This window comes from Herpailurus yagouaroundi, unplaced genomic scaffold (genome assembly GCF_014898765.1).
Source record: "Herpailurus yagouaroundi ecotype Mexico unplaced genomic scaffold, PumYag 221, whole genome shotgun sequence".
NCBI classification, from domain to species: Eukaryota; Metazoa; Chordata; class Mammalia; order Carnivora; family Felidae; genus Herpailurus; species Herpailurus yagouaroundi.
The window spans coordinates 833579-853809 of record NW_024412452.1 but is presented as its reverse complement, the minus strand read 5'-3'; the positions used below and the strand labels follow the sequence as shown (position 1 = coordinate 853809).

Genomic DNA, 20231 nt, shown 5'->3' with positions numbered 1-20231 from the left:
GTCTACTCCCTTTTGACAGAACACAGTGATGAAAATTCCTATGCATTTATCTTTGCACACGTGTGATACTTCTATAAATGAGTTTTAGTAAGTTTCCTAGGTTTTATAGAGCATGGGCATTTTTAATTTAGATAGATTCTATTAAGATGTCCAAAGACATTTATATTTATATAAATGATTTTATTTTTTAAAGATTTCTCTTTTGCTTATTTATTTTTTTAAGTTTTATTTATTTGTTTTGAGGGCGAGCACAAGCGAGAGAGCATCAGAGAGAGAAAGAGAGAGAATCCCAAGCAGTCTTCACGCTGCCAGCGCAGAGCCTGATGCGGGGCTTGAACTCACAAACCATGAGATCATGACCTGAGCTGAAATAAATAATAGTTGGGCAGTTAACTGAGTCACTCAGATGCCCCTTTATATAAATGATTTTATGACTATACCTTTTGCCTCTTAAATGTTTTAGAGAGAGACCAAAAGTTATATCCTCTTTAATATGCATTTCTTTAATTATTAGTGCCATTGAGCATTATTTCTTGTGTTCATTAATCGTTTATATTTATTATTTTTAGAGCATATTTCTGTTGTGTCCTTTTTCTTATTGATTTGTAGGAAATCACAAACTTTATCTGGTATAAAAATTGGAAATACTTGTCTATTATTCATTTTTTTGAGAGAGAGAGAGAGAAAGGCAGAGAGAGAGGGAAAGAGCAAGACAATCCTAAGCAGGCTTCATGCCCAGCACAGAGCCCAACTTGGGGCTCGATCCCACAACCATGAGATCATGGCCTGAGCCAAAATCAAGAGTTGGACACTTAACTGACTGAGCCACCCAGGCAGCGCTAAGTCTATCATTCTTTAAGTTTATATATATAAAGCCTTTTATCTCACACAAGTTTGTGGGTTTTTGCTTGTTTATTTTTATTTTTTCACCTTACCTTTAAAATAATAGTTGTAGATTTCTTGTCTTCCTTAGAAAGACCTTCTTAACCACAGTATTACAAAACATATCTGTTGTATTTTCATCTAGTATTTTTGTTGTCATTTTATATTAAAGTCTTTACTGTGTCACAAATGTATTTGTGTATATAGTATGAGGTAGGGATTTAGCTTCTTTTTTACCCATAGAAATATCCCATATTAAGTACTTCCCACAGAAACAGTTAATTTTTCTTTTACTCCCCACCCCCCCTTTTTTTTTTTTACCTACTATTAGTTTTTATTTCTATCTTATTTTTCTGAATATCCATATAGTTATAAGCATGCATAAATGCTTTTGGAAAAAGTTGAGATATTAATATAATTTTTAATTTTTTAAATGTTTATTTATTCTTGAGAAAGAGACAGAGCACGAGATGGGGGGGAGGGGCAGAGAGAGAGGGAGACACAGAATCCGAAGCAGACTCCAGGCTCCCAGCTGTCAGCACAGAGCCAGACACGGGGCTCGAACCTATGAACCGTGAGATCATGACCTGAACCGAAGTAAGACGCTTAACCGACTAAGCCACCCAGGCACCCCTAAATATAATTTTTTGAATAAACTGAAAAATTAATCGCTTTGTATATGTTTGGTATTATGCAATGTACTACGAACAATACAAACACATAAGAGATATTCCTTACCTCAAAAGGCTCCCAATATACTTAAGAACATTGATCTATGGTACAAGAAAAAAAAGCATACACAGTATCAGAGAAATGTTAGATTCTGTTATAACATATAGGACAGACTAGTACTATGCATGTTCAGAAGAAAAGATCAAGGAGAAAAATAAGACTCATTGTAATCAATGATTGTAATAAATTAATTGTAATAAATATTGGGAAATATCAATTACCAATGATTTTATTTGTGTTTTTTCAGTGGAATTATATCTGACCTTTTTCCTGGAGTCCAAATTCCAGAACATGATTATGGTATATTGCAGTCAACAATTATAGATGTCATGAATAGAAAAAATCTTCAGCCTGAGACATGTATGGTTAAAAAAGTGATACAGTTCTATGAAACTATGCTGGTAAGACACGGTGTTATGTTAGTCGGGCCGACAGGAGGTGGCAAGACCACAGTTTACCAAATACTAGCAGAAACTTTAGGGAATTTGCAAAAACTTGGTTTAGACAATCCCTTTTACCAACCGGTTAAAACATACGTTCTTAATCCTAAATCAATTACAATGGGTGAATTATATGGTGAAGTTAATAACATAACCTTGGAGTGGAAAGATGGTTTGATGGCACTAAGTGTCCGAGCAGCTGTGAGTGACACTTCAGAAGACCATAAATGGATCATCAGTGATGGGCCCGTGGATGCTCTTTGGATTGAAAATATGAATACAGTGCTGGATGATAACAAGATGCTTTGCCTGGCTAACAGTGAGAGGATCAAACTCACACCTCAAATCCACATGCTTTTTGAGGTAAATATATATGCCTTAGTGTGGTGCAAAAGCATTCATTAGACTCGTATGCCATCATCAATTTTTTTCTTGCCCATAACTCATTTACTATCTATAAGGCATCCCATGGTGTTTTGTTCACGTACTAAATTGTTTACATATTTATCAAATTGTCCTTTTATAGTAGAGTGTGCATCCCGAGAACCAAAGTCTCTCAAATATTCCTGTTTGTCTATAAATGGAAATGCAATAAATTCTATCTTCCTCAGCACTTGTTTCCTTTCCTTTGGTGGTAGTTAACGTATATATTGATGACATTACATGATTTGAAATGCTTTCTAAGTTAAGCAAAAAAAAAAATAGTTACATTTACTATGAAAAATTACCCCTCTGCGGTGTGAATGTTTAGTGAAGAGATTGGAAAAGGAATGTGGACCAAGTACGGCTATAAAATATTCTGAAGATACCACTCCTGCTGTATTCATTCATCAAACATGGGTTGAATGCCTACTATGTCCTATGTTCAGCTAGGTATGAGATACAAGAATGAAAATGGAGAAAAGAGGAAAGCAAAGGAGGAAAAAGAAATACCTATACCTTCCCATAAGGATTTGAAATTATCCTCTTATATTTGTGTGGGGTTTTTTTTCACCTAATGCTTCACTTAACTTTCCTTCTCCGTTTCTGATTACACTCTCTTCTATATAAAGCCTTTCAGTGTTAACTTTAAACATGTGACTCATTAACATTGAAAATGGAAAAATAAGGAAGTATTATATTAGCTATTTTTTTGTTCAATTCCCTTCAATTTTAGGTGCAAGACCTAAGAGTTGCCTCTCCTGCAACAGTCAGTCGATGTGGAATGGTGTTTGTGGATCCCGAAGAACTGAAATGGATGCCTTATGTTAAAACATGGATGAAGAATATTTCTAAAAAAGTAAGTGCAACCAGATACTCCACAACACATCCATCTGTCAGGATGGAGGCTCTTGCTTGCCCAAATTTCAGTAAGTTAAGAAAGACCTCATGTACTTTGTGGAGAGAATTCCAGCATTGTACCTAGTGCCTCTCCCTAAGAATTCTTGGGATCTTCCAGAAATGTTTATATCCCCCCCAAATCTGTCCCCATTATTTGTAAGCTCAGCCCACCAGGCTACCTAGCCGCTCCGATTCCTGCCCACTCTGCCTGGATCCTCCCCAGGTTGGTTCCTCTCCAGTACAAGCACAAACTGTTTCCCTGAGTCCCCCAAACACAGAATAGGCTGCCGCATTAAAAAAGATTTTGCAGAAGGCTGGCGATAGTGAGAGGGAATCACAATGAAGAAAAAGAACATTTCGGTCCAGGCTCTGTCATTGTATTTAGATTGTAGAAGGCCCTAACACCGCTGAGAGAAAAGAAAACCAGTTTACCTCCCACCCAGTCTTAGGTCTGTGACCCAAGATGTGTTTTAACCTCAGAGGAAACATTCCACCCAAAGTGAGGGAAAGCTTTTAGTTATTATATGGAACAATTCAGTTCTATATCATCTTCTGCACCTTCACCCTTCTAAAATAGGAGTTTTCTTTGCCTTAGCTTAACAAGGGGTCTTTTGCAATGTTGTGCCCCATCCCACACCCCCCACCAAGAAAGCCATCTTCTTTCTGCTTCTCCCCTCCAAAGATGAATTAGAAAAATATTGGTTTTTTCATTCTTAGGCATCAACATTTTAATAATGATGTGTTCTAGTTTCAGAGTACATTATTAAAGAAAATAATTTTCAGAATTGAGAATGTTAAGTTTCTCAGGATCCACATAAGAGTGAAACCATATGGTATCTTACGGTTTCACTCTTATGTGGATCCTGAGAAACTTAACAGAAACCCATGGGGGAGGGGAAGGAAAAAAAAAAAAAAGAGGTTAGAGTGGGAGAGAGCCAAAGCATAAGAGACTCTTAAAAACTGAGAACAAAGGGTTGATGGGGGTGGGAGGGAGAGGAGGGTGGGTGATGGGTATTGAGGAGGGCACCTTTTGGGATGAGCACTGGGTGTTGTATGGAAACCAATTTGACAATAAACTTCATATATTGAAAAAAAAAAGAATTGAGCATGTATCATGTACTACTGTAAGGTTTTAAACCTTCCCAAATTTACTTTTCTTTTTAAATTAATAGAATGTATTATTTAGGGTACTTTTAGGTTTATACAAAAGTTTAACAGAAAGTACAGAGCGTCCTGATATATTCCCTCTCCTCCAAACATAGTTTTTCCTGTTAACATCTTGCATTTGTGTGGTACATTTGTTGAAAGTGATTTGTCAAAACTGATGAAACAATATTGATACATTACTATTAACTAAAGTGCATAGTTCACATTAGGATTCATGTATGAATGTGTTCTACAAATGTGTTGTACAATCATGTGGGTTTTGATGAATGCGTAATGTCATGTATCCACCCTTATAGTATTATACATAATAGTTCCACTGACTTAAAACCTGTGCTCCACATATTTATCCATCCATACCCCCTCCCTACTGCTCCATATTTTGCCTTTTCCAATGTGATGTCATTGGGATCATATAGTATGTGGTTTTTTTCAAATTCACTTCTTTCACTTAATAATTTGCATTTAAGTTTTTTCCATGTCTTTCTGTGACTTGATAGCTCATTTCTTTTTGGCTCTGAATGGAATGGTTCTGAATGGAATATTTTCCATTATGTGGATTTACCAAGTTTATCCATTCAACTACTGAAGACATTTTGATTGCTTCCAGGTTTTGGCAATTATGAAGAAAGCTCCTGGGCACACCCATGTGCAAGTTTTTATATAGACTTAAGTTTTCAACTCATTTGGGTAAAATACCTAGGAGTGTGATTGCTGGATCATATGGTAAAATTTTATTTAGCTTTGTAAGAAACTGCCAGTTTGTCTTCCAAATTGCTGTACCATTTTGCATTCCCACCAGCAATGAATGAGAATTCTTGCTGCACATCCTCACCAGCAGTTAGTGTTGTTGATGTTTTCGATTTTTGCTCTTCTAATAAGTATGTCTCCTTCTTTTAACATGCATTAATGTGCATTTCATGTGGTCATGAATGCCTTTTCATATGCTTATTTGCCATCTGTATATCTGCTTTGGTAAGGTGTCTGTTCAAATCCTGCTCATTTTTTATTGGGTTGTTTCCTATTTTTGAGTGTCACGAGTTCTTTGTAATTTTTTGGATACAAGTTCTTTGTCAGTTATGTGTTTTGTAAAAACTGTCTCCCAGCTTGGCTTGTCTTTTCATTCTCTTAATAACCTTTCACAGAACACAAGTTTTTAATTTTAAAATTAACTTAGCAAATTTTCTTTCATTGATTGTGCTTTTGGCATTGAATCTGAAAACCATTTCCAAACCTAAGGTCACCTAGATTTTCTCATCTGTTATCTTCCAGAAGTTTTTTTAGTTTTGCTTTTTACATTTAGGTCTGTGATCCATTCTGAGTTAATTTTTGTGAAAGGTGTAATATCAGTGTCTATATTCATCTTTGTTTTTTTTGCATATGGATGTCCAGTTTTTCCAGTACCATTTGTTGAAAATGAATGAAAATGAAACAGAGGTGCACCTTCTCCAATGGATTGCCTTTGTTTCTTTGTCATAGATCAGCTGACTGTATTTGTATGGGTCTATCTCTGGATTCTCTGTTCTGTTTCATTGATCTATGTGTCTATGCTCTTGCCAATACCATGCTGTCTTAATTACTGTAGCTTTATAGTAAGTCTTGAAGTTAGATAGTGTCATTCTTCCAACTTTATTCTTTAACATTGTGCTATTTTGGGTATTTTGCCTCTCCATATAAACTTTATAATCAATTTGTGCATATACACAAATTAACTTGCTGGTATTTTGATTCAAACTACATTGAACCTATAGATCAAGTTAGGGAGTGCTGACATCTAAATAATACTGGATCTTCCTATCCATACACATTGAATATCTTTCCATTTACTTAGATCATCTCTGGTTTCTTTCATCAGAGTCTTGTAGTTTTCCTTATTTAGCTCTTGCACATAGTTTGTTAGAATTATACCTGAGTATTTCATTTTTTGTGCTAATATAAATGGTGTTATATTTTCTATTTCAAATTCTACTCATTTATTGCTGGTATATAGGAAAGCAATTGACTTTCGTATATTAACCCTGTATCCTGCAATCTTGCTATAACAGCTTGTTAGTTCCAGGAGTTTTTTGTCAATTCTTTGGTATTGTCTACATAGACCAGTCATCTGTGAACAAAGACTTTTTTTTTTCTTCCTTCTTAATCTGTGTACTCTTTATTCTTTGTATTGTCCTACTGCATTAGCTAAGACTTATAGTACAATGTTGAATAGGAATGGTGAGAGGGATTGCATTCTTTTCAAATCTTTGGGAATTATTCCCTCTCTTTTCGTAGATATTTAAATTGCTGTTTTTTGCTTCTTGTTTTTTATTGTTCCTAATTATAAGGCTGCTTGAAATCTATGTTGACAATTAACAAATGACTATAAAATAAACACCTGTATACTCATTACCAGATCAAGATGTAGGATATTGTCCACTACCCAGAATCTCCCCCATGTCTCTTCCAAATTATAGAAGGTTTTCTTAAAATTTCAATTTGTTTCATATCTTGTTATGTTTATACCCTTTAACCTAAAGTCACAGAATAGGGGTGCCTGGGTAGTTCAGTCAGTTAAGTGTCCGAATCTTGATTTCAGATGGCTCTGATCATGATCTCCTGGTCTGTGAGACTGAGCCCTGCATCAAGCCCCAAGTCAGGCTACCCAGTGACAGCATCGAGCCTGCTTGGGATTCTCTCTCTCCCTCTATCTCTGCCCCTCCCCCACTCACACACTCAATCACAGGCTCATGCTCTCTCTCTCTCTCAAAACAAATAAACTTTTAAAAATAAATAAATAATAAATATTAAAAGTCACAGAATATATTGCAATACACAGATTTAAACTAACCCATTTCTAAACTTAATTATATATTTCATCGAGTCTTACTGAAACATTTGTTTTTATGATTTTCAGCTAAATGAGGAAACCCAAGAATACATATTGAACCTTTTCCAACGTTATGTTGATGATGGTTTATATTTTGTCAATAAAAAATGCAGCCAAGCAATCCCACAAGTGGACATCAGCAAAGTTACTACACTCTGTTGCTTATTGGAGTCTTTGATATTTGGGAAAGATGGAGTTAATTTGACAATGGTATGAAAGGTTTCCTCAATGCTATATAGCTATGAAAATGAAATTGTTATATAGATGCTTTGCAAATAAACAACTCTAAATTTTCTATAAAATGATCATTTGATTTTCAAGTTAATTTTTCAGGCAAGTAATGATTGTGAATAGATTCATAGAATCTCTAAGTTGCAAGGAATATCAAAAAACCTATAGTTTATTCTTCTACTCAATGTTTAAATTCCTTACAGTCTACAACATACTCTACAATGCATTCCTGGTATATGTGTCTGTCTAGCAGCTGTTTAAATACCTTCATGCAGGTATAAACAAAGTTATAATAGTCAGTTGAAAGACCTATTTGAGCTTTTTTCTACATATTCCTTGTCATTCGTGTTTTCATCAGAGTATTTAAATATGCACTACTATAAAACGTTGCTCTTTGAACTGTTGAGTCAACTATAAGAAACATATACTATGCCCTTTTTTTATTTTATTTTTTTTTTAATTTTTTTTCAACGTTTTTTATTTATTTTTGGGACAGAGGGAGACAGAGCATGAATGGGGGAGGGGCAGAGAGAGAGGGAGACACAGAATCGGAAACAGGCTCCAGGCTCCGAGCCATCAGCCCAGAGCCCGACGCGGGGCTCGAACTCACGGACCGTGAGATCGCGACCTGGCTGAAGTCGGACGCCCAACCGACTGCGCCACCCAGGCGCCCCATATGCCCTTTTTTTAAATGCATGAGTCTAAGCAAAAGAAAACAATCTTTAGACTTTGCAATTTAAGGATTCTTTTTATGTGAACAAGTAAAATACTAAAATTCTTTCTCTTTATTCTTTCAGGAACAAATAAAACTGAATACAGTACTATGTCAGACTTTTATATTCTGTTATTTATGGTCTTTGGGTGGAAATCTAACTGAAAACTACTGGGATTCCTTTGATACATTTATTAGAACACAATTTGATGATAATCCTGATGCCAGGGTAAGAGCTAAATACATTTAATTTTAAAATAATAACTGAACCATTACAATTAAATTTCAAGACTAGAATTTTAAAAGACTTAGTTCTACTGCAAATATAAAAATCCTTCACTATAAGGGTTTCTAAAATTATTACCTTTTTAAAACCATAGATAGCATTTATTGTATTAAAATTTTTAATAATTCTCTCCCAGCCATATGAAGAAAGTAAGGTATAAAAGTAGGGGCACCTGGGTGGCTCAGTTGTTTAAGCACCCAACTCTTGGTGTCAGCTCAGGTCATGATCTCACAGTTCATGGATTTGAGCCCTGCATCAGGTTATGTGCTGACAGAGCCTGCTTGGGATTCTCTCTCTCCCTCTCTCTCTCTCTGCCCCTCTCCCACTCGTGCTCTCTCTCTCTCTCAAAAAAATTATATAAAAACTCCCTACTATAAACAATATATTGAATTCTAGTTAGTACACTTATTCTTCACAGTGTTATGGTTTGACAATTCAGAAATTGCTTTCTGTACATTCTAAGATTGAGCAAATGAATAAATATATTGACGATAATGCCAACCAGGTTTCTCACTGTTAGAAAGGGATTTACAAATATGGAAGGGGAAAGATTAGAAGGTACCTGTGTTCTTGCAATTCCAAGAATTCCAACTGTAATTGGAAGTAATGGTTTTCATGGATTATATATATATATATATATATATATATATATATATATGAAAATTAATACATATATTCATACATACAAAAATTGCCTAGTTCTGTGTGCTAAGAGGAACTAGAAGCAAGGACACCTCAAGAGCAATTAGCATAGGTATGCTAATTTCTAAATACTGCTCTCCATGAAAGGAAACCAAGGCTCCTTAATGAAATAGCTGATTCCAGCCACTGGGACAAAGGATGTACAGAATGAGCCTAGAACATCTTCTTATGTCAGATAGGAAAGAAGTTCTCAGAGAATGATGTCAACGCAGGAGCCAGTTCATGAAGGGCTACCACTGGCCAAATCTGGGCAGATTTGAGCATCAAAATAAATAATGGTATGGGATTACAAGTCTTTGCACGAAATAAAAACCTGTGAGTCCATACTCAAAATAAAAATATACACGAATAAATAAATAAAGGGGGAGAAGGAAGAGCTCCATCTCACAGAAGAATACCAAGTAATCTGCATAGGAGAAGTGATGGAGTTAGAACATCATAACTTTGTAACTGTCATAGTAATAATTGATTTAGGCAGGAATCATCAATGGATGCCAAACCTAGTGGGTGAAGGTTTGATGAGAAACAATACTTACATAGTTTCAAATTATCTCCTACAAATCATTTGATTAATTGCAAAGACAGAAATAGTATTGTTACAGTAAAAAAAAAAAAAAAAAAAAAAAAACCTTGCAAACACGACCTTAACTAAGAAATCAATTTAACATCAGTATTAGGACAAAACTGTGCCTTCTGGCATAGTGCACTGAGAAGGACACAACCTCAGTTCTGAAGTATTCCTTTCAAACATGCATGACCTAAGTGTAATGATGGGAATACATCTGGAATGCCTAAATTATTAAAAACACTGGCAGGGGCACCTGGGTGGCTCAGTAGGTTGAGTGTCCAATTCTTGATTTTGGCTTAGGTCATCATCCCAGAGTCATGGGATCAAGCCCTGCATTGGGGTCTGCACCGAGCATGGAACCTGCTTAGGATTCTCTCTGTTTTCTTCTACCCCTCTCTCCATCGGCATGCTCTCTCTCTCTCTCTCTTAAAAAAAACAAAAAAACAAAAAAACAAAAAAAAAACACTGGAAATATTTGAGTATGGAATGTAAATTGGATAATAACATATCGCTATTCAATTTCCTGATTTCGATCATTTTACTGTGATTATATAAGACAATATTCTTGTTCTTTAGGAAATACACACTCAGTTATTTAGGATAAGGTGGAATAGTGTATACAATTAACTCTCAAAGAGTAGAAAAATACAATAATAAAGCAAATGAGGCTAAATGTAAACAATTAATATAGATAAAGAATATATGGAGTCCTTTGCACTATTCTTTTAACTATTCTGTAAGTTTTAAATTATATAAAAGTTAAAAGTTACCAAAAGAAAAAAATCCATAAGAATCTGAGCCCTAAGGATTAGGACCTTTTAGTAGATATGAAACCCTCCTGGATCCTCAAGATGATTGTATCATAATTGGATAAGATTATTAAGGACATCTGGGAATTTGGTACAGACAGACCCCTCTGGGTCAAGGGAAAAGATCTGGGATCATCAGAGGGCAGTAGGAGAAGGTGCAAAACAAGCATTCAGTATTCATTTCAACAAATGTTTATTGAAAATCTGTTACATGGTAGGCCCCATTCTGTTTCTGGGGCTAATGCAAGTGATCAAAGAGACTATGGTTTTAGCACAAGGGTAGACAAATAACACCAGACAGGTAGACCAGTGACTTATCTCAGAGGAGGATGGAGGTGTGGCTGGTATTGATGGGGAAGGGGAAGAAAGAAGCTTTCTGAGGTTCTGGATATGTTCTACATCATGATTCAAGGGTAGTTACATTGATATTTACATATCAAGAACACCTTAAACTGGCCTTGTAAAATCAGACAAAATAATACACCTTAAATGTTTTTTAAAAATAGAATAAAATAGAAAATAGAGTAGGGGTGCCTGGATGGCTCAGTCAGTTAAGCATCCAGCTCCTGGTTTTAGCTCAGGTCATGATCTCGAGGTTGCTGAGTTTGAGCATCACAGCCAGCTCCTCACTGACAGTGTGGAGCCTGCTTGGAATGTCCTCTCTCTCTCTCTCTTTCTCTCTCTCTCTCTCTCTCTCTCCACCCGTCCCCTGCTCACATGCACACACATGCTGTCCCCAAAGTGAATTGCAGATAGTAGGGGTAAAGTTTATACATATTTGTAGACACATATTTGTGAATGTACTAGGTCACCATGTAAAATGGATTTCTTATTAAGAGTTGCTGTCAAATGAGCTTGAAACACAGCTTCTTTGTACGCTGCCAGAATGAGCGTTCTGAAATGCAATCTAATCATGTCACCCACCTGCTTAGAATCGTTGCCTAAATTCTTGCTCCATGCACTTTGCTTTGAAAAGGGAGGCTTTTCATAACCTGGCCCCTGCCTGTGTTTTCATATTCATCTCTCACTGTACATACTGCTCTTGTATTTCCCAGCATGCATGGCACTTTCCATGCCTTTAGCCTTGTCTTCACCCCCCTTCCCCTTCTCATTCCTTCCTTGCCTGTGGGCTCCTTGTTTTCCTTCAAGTCTGAACTATAACATCACCACCCCTTGGAAGCTTTCCTGAATCTCTAGCCACCACCATAACTCCCTGCAAGTAGACATGAGTTGTTCTGCCTTTGTAAGTGTACTAACTCCATTAGAACCCCACTTCTCTGTGATATTAACTGATATGCTTTTGTCCCCCATGTGAATTTCAAGGTCATTGAGGGCAGAGGCTCTCATTCAGCACACACCTCCATCTCCCCAAGCATATTAGTCAGCAAGGAGTAAGCCCCTGAATGTTGACTTGAATTGAAAATGCTTTACAGTTCTATGTATTTATATATTTATTTAAATATGAAATTTATTGTCAAATTGGTTTCCATACAACACCCAGTGCTCATCCCAACAGGTGCCCTCCTCAATACCCATCACCCACCCCCCTCTCCCTCCCACCCCCCATCAACCCTCAGTTTGTTCTCAGTTTTTAAGAGTCTTTTATGGTTTGGCACCCTCCCTCTCTAACTTTTTTTTCCCTTCCCCTCCCCCATGGTCTTCTGTTAAGTTTCTCAGGATCCACATAAGAGTGAAAATATATGGTGTCTATCCTTCTCTGTATGACTTATTTCACTTAGCATAACACTCTCTAGTTCCATACAATTCTAATCTAAGGTTTTAGCATAATCAATCTATCAGATTTTTTTTATGCGTTGTGTTGCATGGTTGTGTTTAAAGTATTGGACTCTGATACCTAAACAACTACTTCTCTACAAAGGGAAAAAAAACCCAAATAGATTCATATTCCATGACTACCTTTGTTTATGTGTGAATTTTTCTATTGCTGCGTATCAATCCTATTGAAAGTGGTGCTTAATTTTATGCTCTAGCTTCCCAGTTCTGGTGATCTGTGGAGCATTCATATGGACTTCGACACCAAACGACTGGATCCCTGGGAACGAATCATACCCACCTTTAAGTACAGCCGAGATGTTCCTTTTTTTGAAATGCTAGTCCCCACAACTGACACGGTGCGCTTTGGATATCTAATGGAAAAACTACTGGCAGTCCGGCATTCAGTGCTGTTTACTGGAATAACTGGAGTTGGCAAGGTAGGAAACCTACCTGAAACAAGGTCTGTCCAAAAATGAGGGTGTGGTGGACTTAGAGTTGTAAGCCCCAGAAATAACATATTATTTTTCAGAGGAAATTCTTTTGAATTTTGATCATTTTTCAGGAAGAATGTAACTATGCTGAATCTGTATCTATCTTGGGAATTACTCCAAGGTCTGCCAGTTTCTGAATAAATCCTTGGTGTAGATAACACATAAACCAGAAGACCCTGAGGACCAAAATTGTGGGTTATGTTGTATCCCTTGGAATTTCTGGGGCTGTCACTACAAAGATTAGGGTGGGAATTGGTGAGAACAGTTTGCATCCTGAGCAGACTATTGATAAAGGTGAGCCTGTCCCCTCCTGCCCATTGACTTCTACCTGGCACAACAGTGGGGTTTGGAAAAGGTGGACTCTAGCGGGAAATGTTGATGGTTTGGTCTTTTGGGTTTCAGGGGTAGGTCCACATAAACAGAAATTCACTGGCGACCTTCTAAATTATTTCTAGAAGAAATTTGGGTTCTTCTGTGACTTGTGCTATCAAATTGAGACTTGGATAGGAACCAAGGTGGATTCTGGTATAAAACTAAAATTAAAACTTTTGCTAAGATTGCTGATTAAAATATTTCTTCGGCTCTGATAAATATAATTAAATGGAATCTCCAAGAAGAAGAAAGCAGACATTTTGATCTAGCTTTGACCTATCTCCTTTTATCCTGTTTCTTACTCATTGTACTGGATTGTTACTGATGTAAACAATTGAAAAGCATATTGAATATGAAATCAGTTAACGTATTTTTAAATTTAAAGTCTGTCATTGCAAAAGGATTGTTGAATCGAATTCAAGAATCAGCTGCCTATGTTCCTGTTTATCTAAACTTTTCTGCTCAAACTTCATCTGCAAGAACACAAGAGATCATTGAGTCAAAACTGGAAAGGAAAAGAAAAAATATACTAGGTAAGTGTTAGCCAGTTTTATTTGTCTTACACAAATTATTTATTAAACTAATCACAAAAACAAAATGGGTAATAAAATTACAAATGCATATTTTCTTTGTTTAATGTATTTATAAAGGCGGATCTATTAACGACATTCTTTCCTGTGCCATATATCCATGTATCTTACTGTTTAGTGAGTAAGGAGTTTATTTCTATCATCACCTTCAACTCAGAACACCTTTAGTCTGTGGCTCTCCCTCTCCGTGCATGCTCTACTGTCAAACCTGCATGGATTTCCCTTTATTTAAAACAAACCAACAAACAACTACTTTGTATCTGGTGCATTGAGTTACCTGAACTGAGCAAGGAATTGGCATGAAACTGTCTACATTTCTTCTTTAGCCAGTGCTTTCAGCCAGGCTTTGTGGGATCTCCCTCACGATCCCATATTAACTGCTTAGATAAATAGTATACCTCTCTGGTCAGTTGCACCTATTTTGAATCAGGTCTCATGTAAAGCTCTGATCCCAAACCCAATTTTAAGCTGTTCCTCTCCTCTGTTGTAGACCTGGTTTGTGGCTCATGGTGCTGGAGGTGGAGAGGGGCATGGGATGCCCTTTTGCCCTTTCTGGCCCTCTCTGTAGGAGGCTCTGGTGTGTTGGGATGGGAGGAGGAGAGGAAAGGACAAGTGTTCTCCCTAACTGGCATTTAGATGAGCCTCTGTGTGGATCGTCCCTACCTCTCTTGCTGGTGCTGAATGACTGTCAACGCTGTCTGTGTGGCAAGCTTCTAGGAGCAGGCTCTGCGAGGAACTCCCCAACAAGATGTGTACTGGTCAGGGATTGGCCTCCCAATTGGAAAGTCCCCTGATGTTGGCAATCAAGGTCTTAGCCCCCACTCAGTCCCACCCTCCAGCCGTATATCTGCAGTTGTTGGTACTGGGTCCACTTGGCTGGCCCACAGCCCTCTTGGGTGGAGTACTAGCCAAGCCCAGCTGCCTTCCACATTGTCTGTTATCTAATGGGCCCTGCTGTGCCAAGCTGTGGGGATACCAGCTGGTTTACTGCCTCCTCTCTATTTCCTTTTTTGTACTCTGGTAGGCACAGGGCAACGAATACTAATCTCTGTAGTGGGAGACCATATTTTTGTGAATGATTCTCTTGGAGCCCCTTCCCACTCCTGTCCTGCTTCTTTGCTTCAGGGATCTGGAGGATGGAGTGGGGCACTGAGTTTGCCACGACTCCTTCATTATTGGCAAGTGCTGGATGCCAGAGTGGGTGGGGTCACCTCCTCTGCTTAAGTTGTTCTCTTTTCTCAGTCATTAGTCCGTTTTTTTTTTCCTACCAGTATGTATATAGATTTTCTTTAAGTTAAATATGGCATTCTGAAACTCCACTGTACTGGATTTCCAGCCCTGTTTTCCCTGTAGAGGGTGGTGCAATTAGGTAAGGGAACTTTGGAGTGCTTCTGTTTTCTGCCCTGAAAAGAAAATGACCTTCCTCACCCCATGCCAGGCCACACAGTTGGTGAGGGAAGTGGCAGTGCCTTGTATTGAGAAAGATCCAGTCCTGACTGGAAAGCTGACATCATCCTGCACCTCTGGGAGTGAGGGCAAGGACCCACCTGACAGTCTGGGTGTCCCAGCCCTGTCCATCTCTCCCTGCTGGGGCCCTCCTCACGTAGACAAACTGAGCTCATTATGACCTACAGGGTGTTCATTGGGTCCAAAGCCTTACCTAAGCTTTGTCTTACATTTTCCAATGGCAAATCTTAATTCTTAAATTCATTTTATTCCCCAGGAGCACCAGGAAACAAACAAGTTGTGATTTTTGTTGATGATTTAAACATGCCCAGACTGGACCGCTATGGCTCTCAGCCTCCAATTGAATTACTTCGGCAGTATCAAGATTTTGGTGGATTTTATGACAGAAACAAACTCTTTTGGAAAGACATACAGGTTGCTTTACGTTTTAAATTACTTTGTGTGTTTAAAACTTGTTTGCCAGGGCTGCCATACGAAATACCGCAGACTGGGTGACTCAAACAACAGAAATTTATTTTCTCGCAGTTCTAAAGGCCAGAAGTCTGAGACCAAGATGTCGACAGGGTTGGTTTCTTCTGAGGCTTCTCCCCTTGGCTTGCAGATGGCTATCTTCTCCTGTGTCTTCTCATGATCTTCCCTCTGTGTCGGTCTGTGTCCAAATGTCCTCTTCTTATAAAGACACCAGTCCTACTGGAGTAGAGCCCACCCTAATGACCTCATTTTAACTTAATTACCTCGTTAAAGACCGGTCTCCAAATATAGTCACATTCTGAGATACCAGAGGCTAGGCCTTCAACATATGATTGGCCAGGGGGAATAGGAGGACACAATTCAGCCTCTAACATATAGACTTGGTGTTTTTAATATGTGACTCAAGTTATTTAATCTATATTATATTCTTGCCCCTTTATTCAGGAGATTCATGGACAAGTGAGACAGGCCCACCTCCCCGAGGGCTCAGCTTCAGGGGGTAGTTTGTATTTATAATGCAGGATGATAAGTGGAGAGAGACTGGAGGGAGGCAGGGCTGGGCACTGGGCTGAGGATGAGAGAGGCCTTCCCAGAAGAGGTGATGTTGGAAAAGGGTTTTGCAGTCCGAGCGTGGCAAAGCAAGGAAAGGGAGCATTTTGCATCTCAAAGCAGGGAGTGTAGAACACCATGGTGGTGTGGAATGTGGGCACCAAAGTGGCAGGAGATGCAGAGATCAGCTCAGGGGGCCATGCTGCCATGACAAGGAATGTGGATTTATCCTCTAAGAGGTGCTCTGTCTCTAGAGGAAATATTATGGAAAGATTTCCTTGGCTGCAGAGGAGGGGTGGTCTAAGGGGGTCAAGACCAGAGGCAATTACGATATCGTGTATTGGCCCATTGAAAATGTTATGACCAAAGGCTCATAACCCTGTTTTTCCCAAAGGAGCCATGGATCAGTATCTTAATTCAGTGTTCCACTGATTTTATCAAACATAACTACCACAAATAATAAGAATAAACTATACTTAATATTTGTCGAATGAATATATTTTAACCCAAGATACAATTCGTTAACAATTTTTTAAGATTAAATTTTTACATAGGTGTGTTTATACAGATAGATGTGATAGCTGAGTGACCTTGAACAACTTAACCACCCAGGGTCTTGATCTTTTTTGTCTGCAAAATGAGTGACAGTAGTGATCTCCCGAGGTTGTTGTGAGGATGAAGCCAGATAATGTGTGGGAAAACATAACGTAATCCTATCATATGGTAGGTCCTCAAAAAAGTGTTGGTTCTGAGGCCTCCCATTGGCATGGGCAGATCTCATCTCTTTCTTTGCTGGGTGACCCACATGGATTTCTTCCCACACAGGATGTAACGATCGTCTCGGCATGTGCACCTCCAGGTGGTGGCCGCAACCCTGTGACTCCCCGTTTTATCCGACACTTCAGCATGCTGTGCCTTCCGACGCCCTCAGAGCACAGTCTGAAACAGATTTTTCAGGTAAATATGAATTTAAACCTAGGCAAGAGAGAAAAAGAAAATATATTTGTTCTAAAACTCCCACAGTCAAAATAGGCTGTTGTGTTTCTGGGGAGCCCACCTGTCCCTTTTCCTGAGCAGAAACCAGGTAAACCCAGAGGCAACTGGGCAGTAGCTGCAGGCATTTGCATCACTGCCTTCTGTGTCTGTGATCTCAGAGACAGTTTTAGGAATGCAGAAAGATTGTCAAAGCACAGCTCCTTCCTTTAAGGACGGCTGTATCTTTGGCCCTTGCCTCCCAGCAGTCACCAGATCTTGCCCACTACCCACCCACCCCCCCGCCTCTGTGCTCCTCTCATAGCTGGCCACCAGGTCCCTGTGCCCACTTGCCCATCAGAGTCCCTGATACCCCAAGGAGCTCAAGCATAACACACCTAATCTAGAATTCATCACCTCACTGCCACGACCACCTCCAACAAAAACAACCACCCATATTTCTTCCACCTGTACAAACTTCCCATGGGGCCACTCCTCATCCTTTAAATGGGGGAATATAACTGTGCCTGCCCTGTAAGTGCTCAGCAACGTTATTTTGAGTAGGATGATGAGAACACATGAGACAGCATGCCATCACCAACCAGCAAAAGCTCATAGAGAAGATGGTGAGCTGAGTCTTGGGGGACCAGAATTGACAGGGAGGAACAGATCTTGGGAACAGAAGGCTCATGGGTAAATGCAGTCACAGGGGCAAAAAATGGTAATGTGGACATACAGGTGGGATAAGACTGGTGACTGGTTTGGAGAAGCTGACTTTGCTGGTAAATCACCTGGAAGCCAAAGAGGGGCAGTGACACTGGCTGCAAGTGAGCCACTGCATTCTCCAGCATTGGCCTCTCCTTCCCATGGGACCCTCTTTGAGGAGAAAAAGGACAGAGCCAACATGTACACAACGATTAGTAGATGGAAAGTGGTTTTCATATTGAAACAGCTTACATCCATGGGAAATTGTTTTTAAAAAATGTGAGGTAGTTTCAGTAAGTTGTTTAGGAGCTAATGCCAAAATGACACATAAGAACCCCCACATTTTGAAAAACTTTGTTTTTTTAAACTTTTGTTTGGTAGAATACTTTCAAATATGAAAGGCTGGGAGCTTATCTCCTATGACAAAGTGTAGAACAAAGCATGAAGTGGGTAACAGGGACCAACACAGGCATTAGAAGAATTTTTTGAATCCCCCCCTCTTTTGTTGAAACCCTGTGTGTATATTTTGAAGTTTGAAATGAGTGACTCCCAAACATACTATCCTGACACATTTTGTGATATGATTAGCAGAGAAGTATGTCCCAGGTAGCCTATGCCTGATGATAAAGTACTGAATTTGCTAATTCTTTCATATTTCAATAAATGAGAGCAAATTCAAGGCTATCCCAACAAAAAATGTCATTCTTAATCATCCTACAATGCTTTCTTGGATGGGAAGGAAAATGTGGAATCTGGCCTCCTGGAAATGAAATGATTCCCAACCCTCAGCCTCCTCCCTCTCCCTGTAGGATTGTCACGTCCATGGGAAATGTGTCACTCACAGGGACATCATCTGGCAAGTACATCCCAGCTGAAAACAAGCAGGAACTGTTTCCTTTCATTGTAACATACAGGCGAATATTTAAAACTTGCACTAACTGGGGGCGAAAATGGAAATGAAATGTGGCAAAACTGAGAGATCCCGGAGCCGCTGGGTTGGACTAGATTCAGGTGGGGAAGCCTATACTCCTCACTGTCAGAATAGACAGGATGTTTTACCTGTAGAAGAAAAGAATTTGCTCTAGATCCATGGATCCCAAACTCTACGTTCATCACAACCCATCTAAGCAGTGCCCAAGACCTCATACCCCACCTTCCCTGTCCTTGGTCACTGTATGAGGAAAAAGAACTTGGGGGACCACCAAGAACTGAAGAAAAGCAAATCAATAAAGTAAATCTGTCGTTAGCAACATGAATAACTGATTTATTTCCACTGTATGAAAGAAGCCGATGAGTCTACATAGTACATGTATAGTATATTTATAGGATGCACATAATGTTTTCAACCATCGATTATTTGGAAAACAATTAGTAGTTTCACTGCACTTTCTTGGATAGTCTGTTGCAAGTTAGCCAAACAGCACACATATGCAGGGAGCAAACCACTAAGGATGCCTTTGCTGTGATTTGGATTATGTGTGTTTATGAGTGACTGACTCATCCTTGAGCCACATTCATACACATCTTCGTGTTTACTTACTGGAAATTTATACACAAAAAATGTGCATCACTGTATATCCTAAAGGTCAACTAAACAGCACACAACAAATTAGATTGATGATGTAGATGTCATTTCTAATTAGAAAGATGTAACAGCAGTAATCAAAAATGATGAACGGGGTGCCTGACTGGCTCAGTCGGTTGAGTATTTGACTCTTGATTTCATCTCAGGTGTGATCTCACCGTGGGGAGATAGAGCCCTGCATGGGCTGGGCTCCATACTGAGTGTGGGGCCTGCTTGGCATTCTCTCTCCCTCCCTTTTCTCTCCCCCTCCCCCACTCATGCTCATGCTCGCTCTCTCTCCCTCTCTCAAAATAAATAAATAAACTTAAAAAGAAAAAGATCAACTCCATGAAGTACTAACAATGTCCTCAGGCCAAAACGTCCTTCCCCCAAACTGTGGGAACTCTGGCTCGGTCCTGTGTGCGTATTCTTAGTAGAAGCTTTTCAAAGTTGCTAGACATGCCATGTAAGGCAGACCATTAAATAGAATACCACGCCCTGGTCCTCGGTAAACTCTATAACGACATGCTAATTGTAATTTACGAATATCAGTTTAGTAGTT

At 38.9% G+C, this 20231-nt stretch overlaps 1 protein-coding gene across 1 annotated transcript in view; it reads left to right on the top strand.

Annotated features, from left to right (window-relative positions):
- Positions 1-20231, top strand: part of DNAH6 (dynein axonemal heavy chain 6) — a 224725-nt gene that overhangs the window by 99878 nt on the left and 104616 nt on the right. The window contains exons 34-41 of the mRNA XM_040458369.1: positions 1862-2417; positions 3211-3333; positions 7432-7614; positions 8433-8576; positions 12704-12925; positions 13737-13884; positions 15665-15822; positions 17254-17385. Coding sequence (XP_040314303.1) covers positions 1862-2417; positions 3211-3333; positions 7432-7614; positions 8433-8576; positions 12704-12925; positions 13737-13884; positions 15665-15822; positions 17254-17385 — 1666 coding nt within the window. The remainder of the gene's footprint in view (positions 1-1861; positions 2418-3210; positions 3334-7431; positions 7615-8432; positions 8577-12703; positions 12926-13736; positions 13885-15664; positions 15823-17253; positions 17386-20231) is intronic.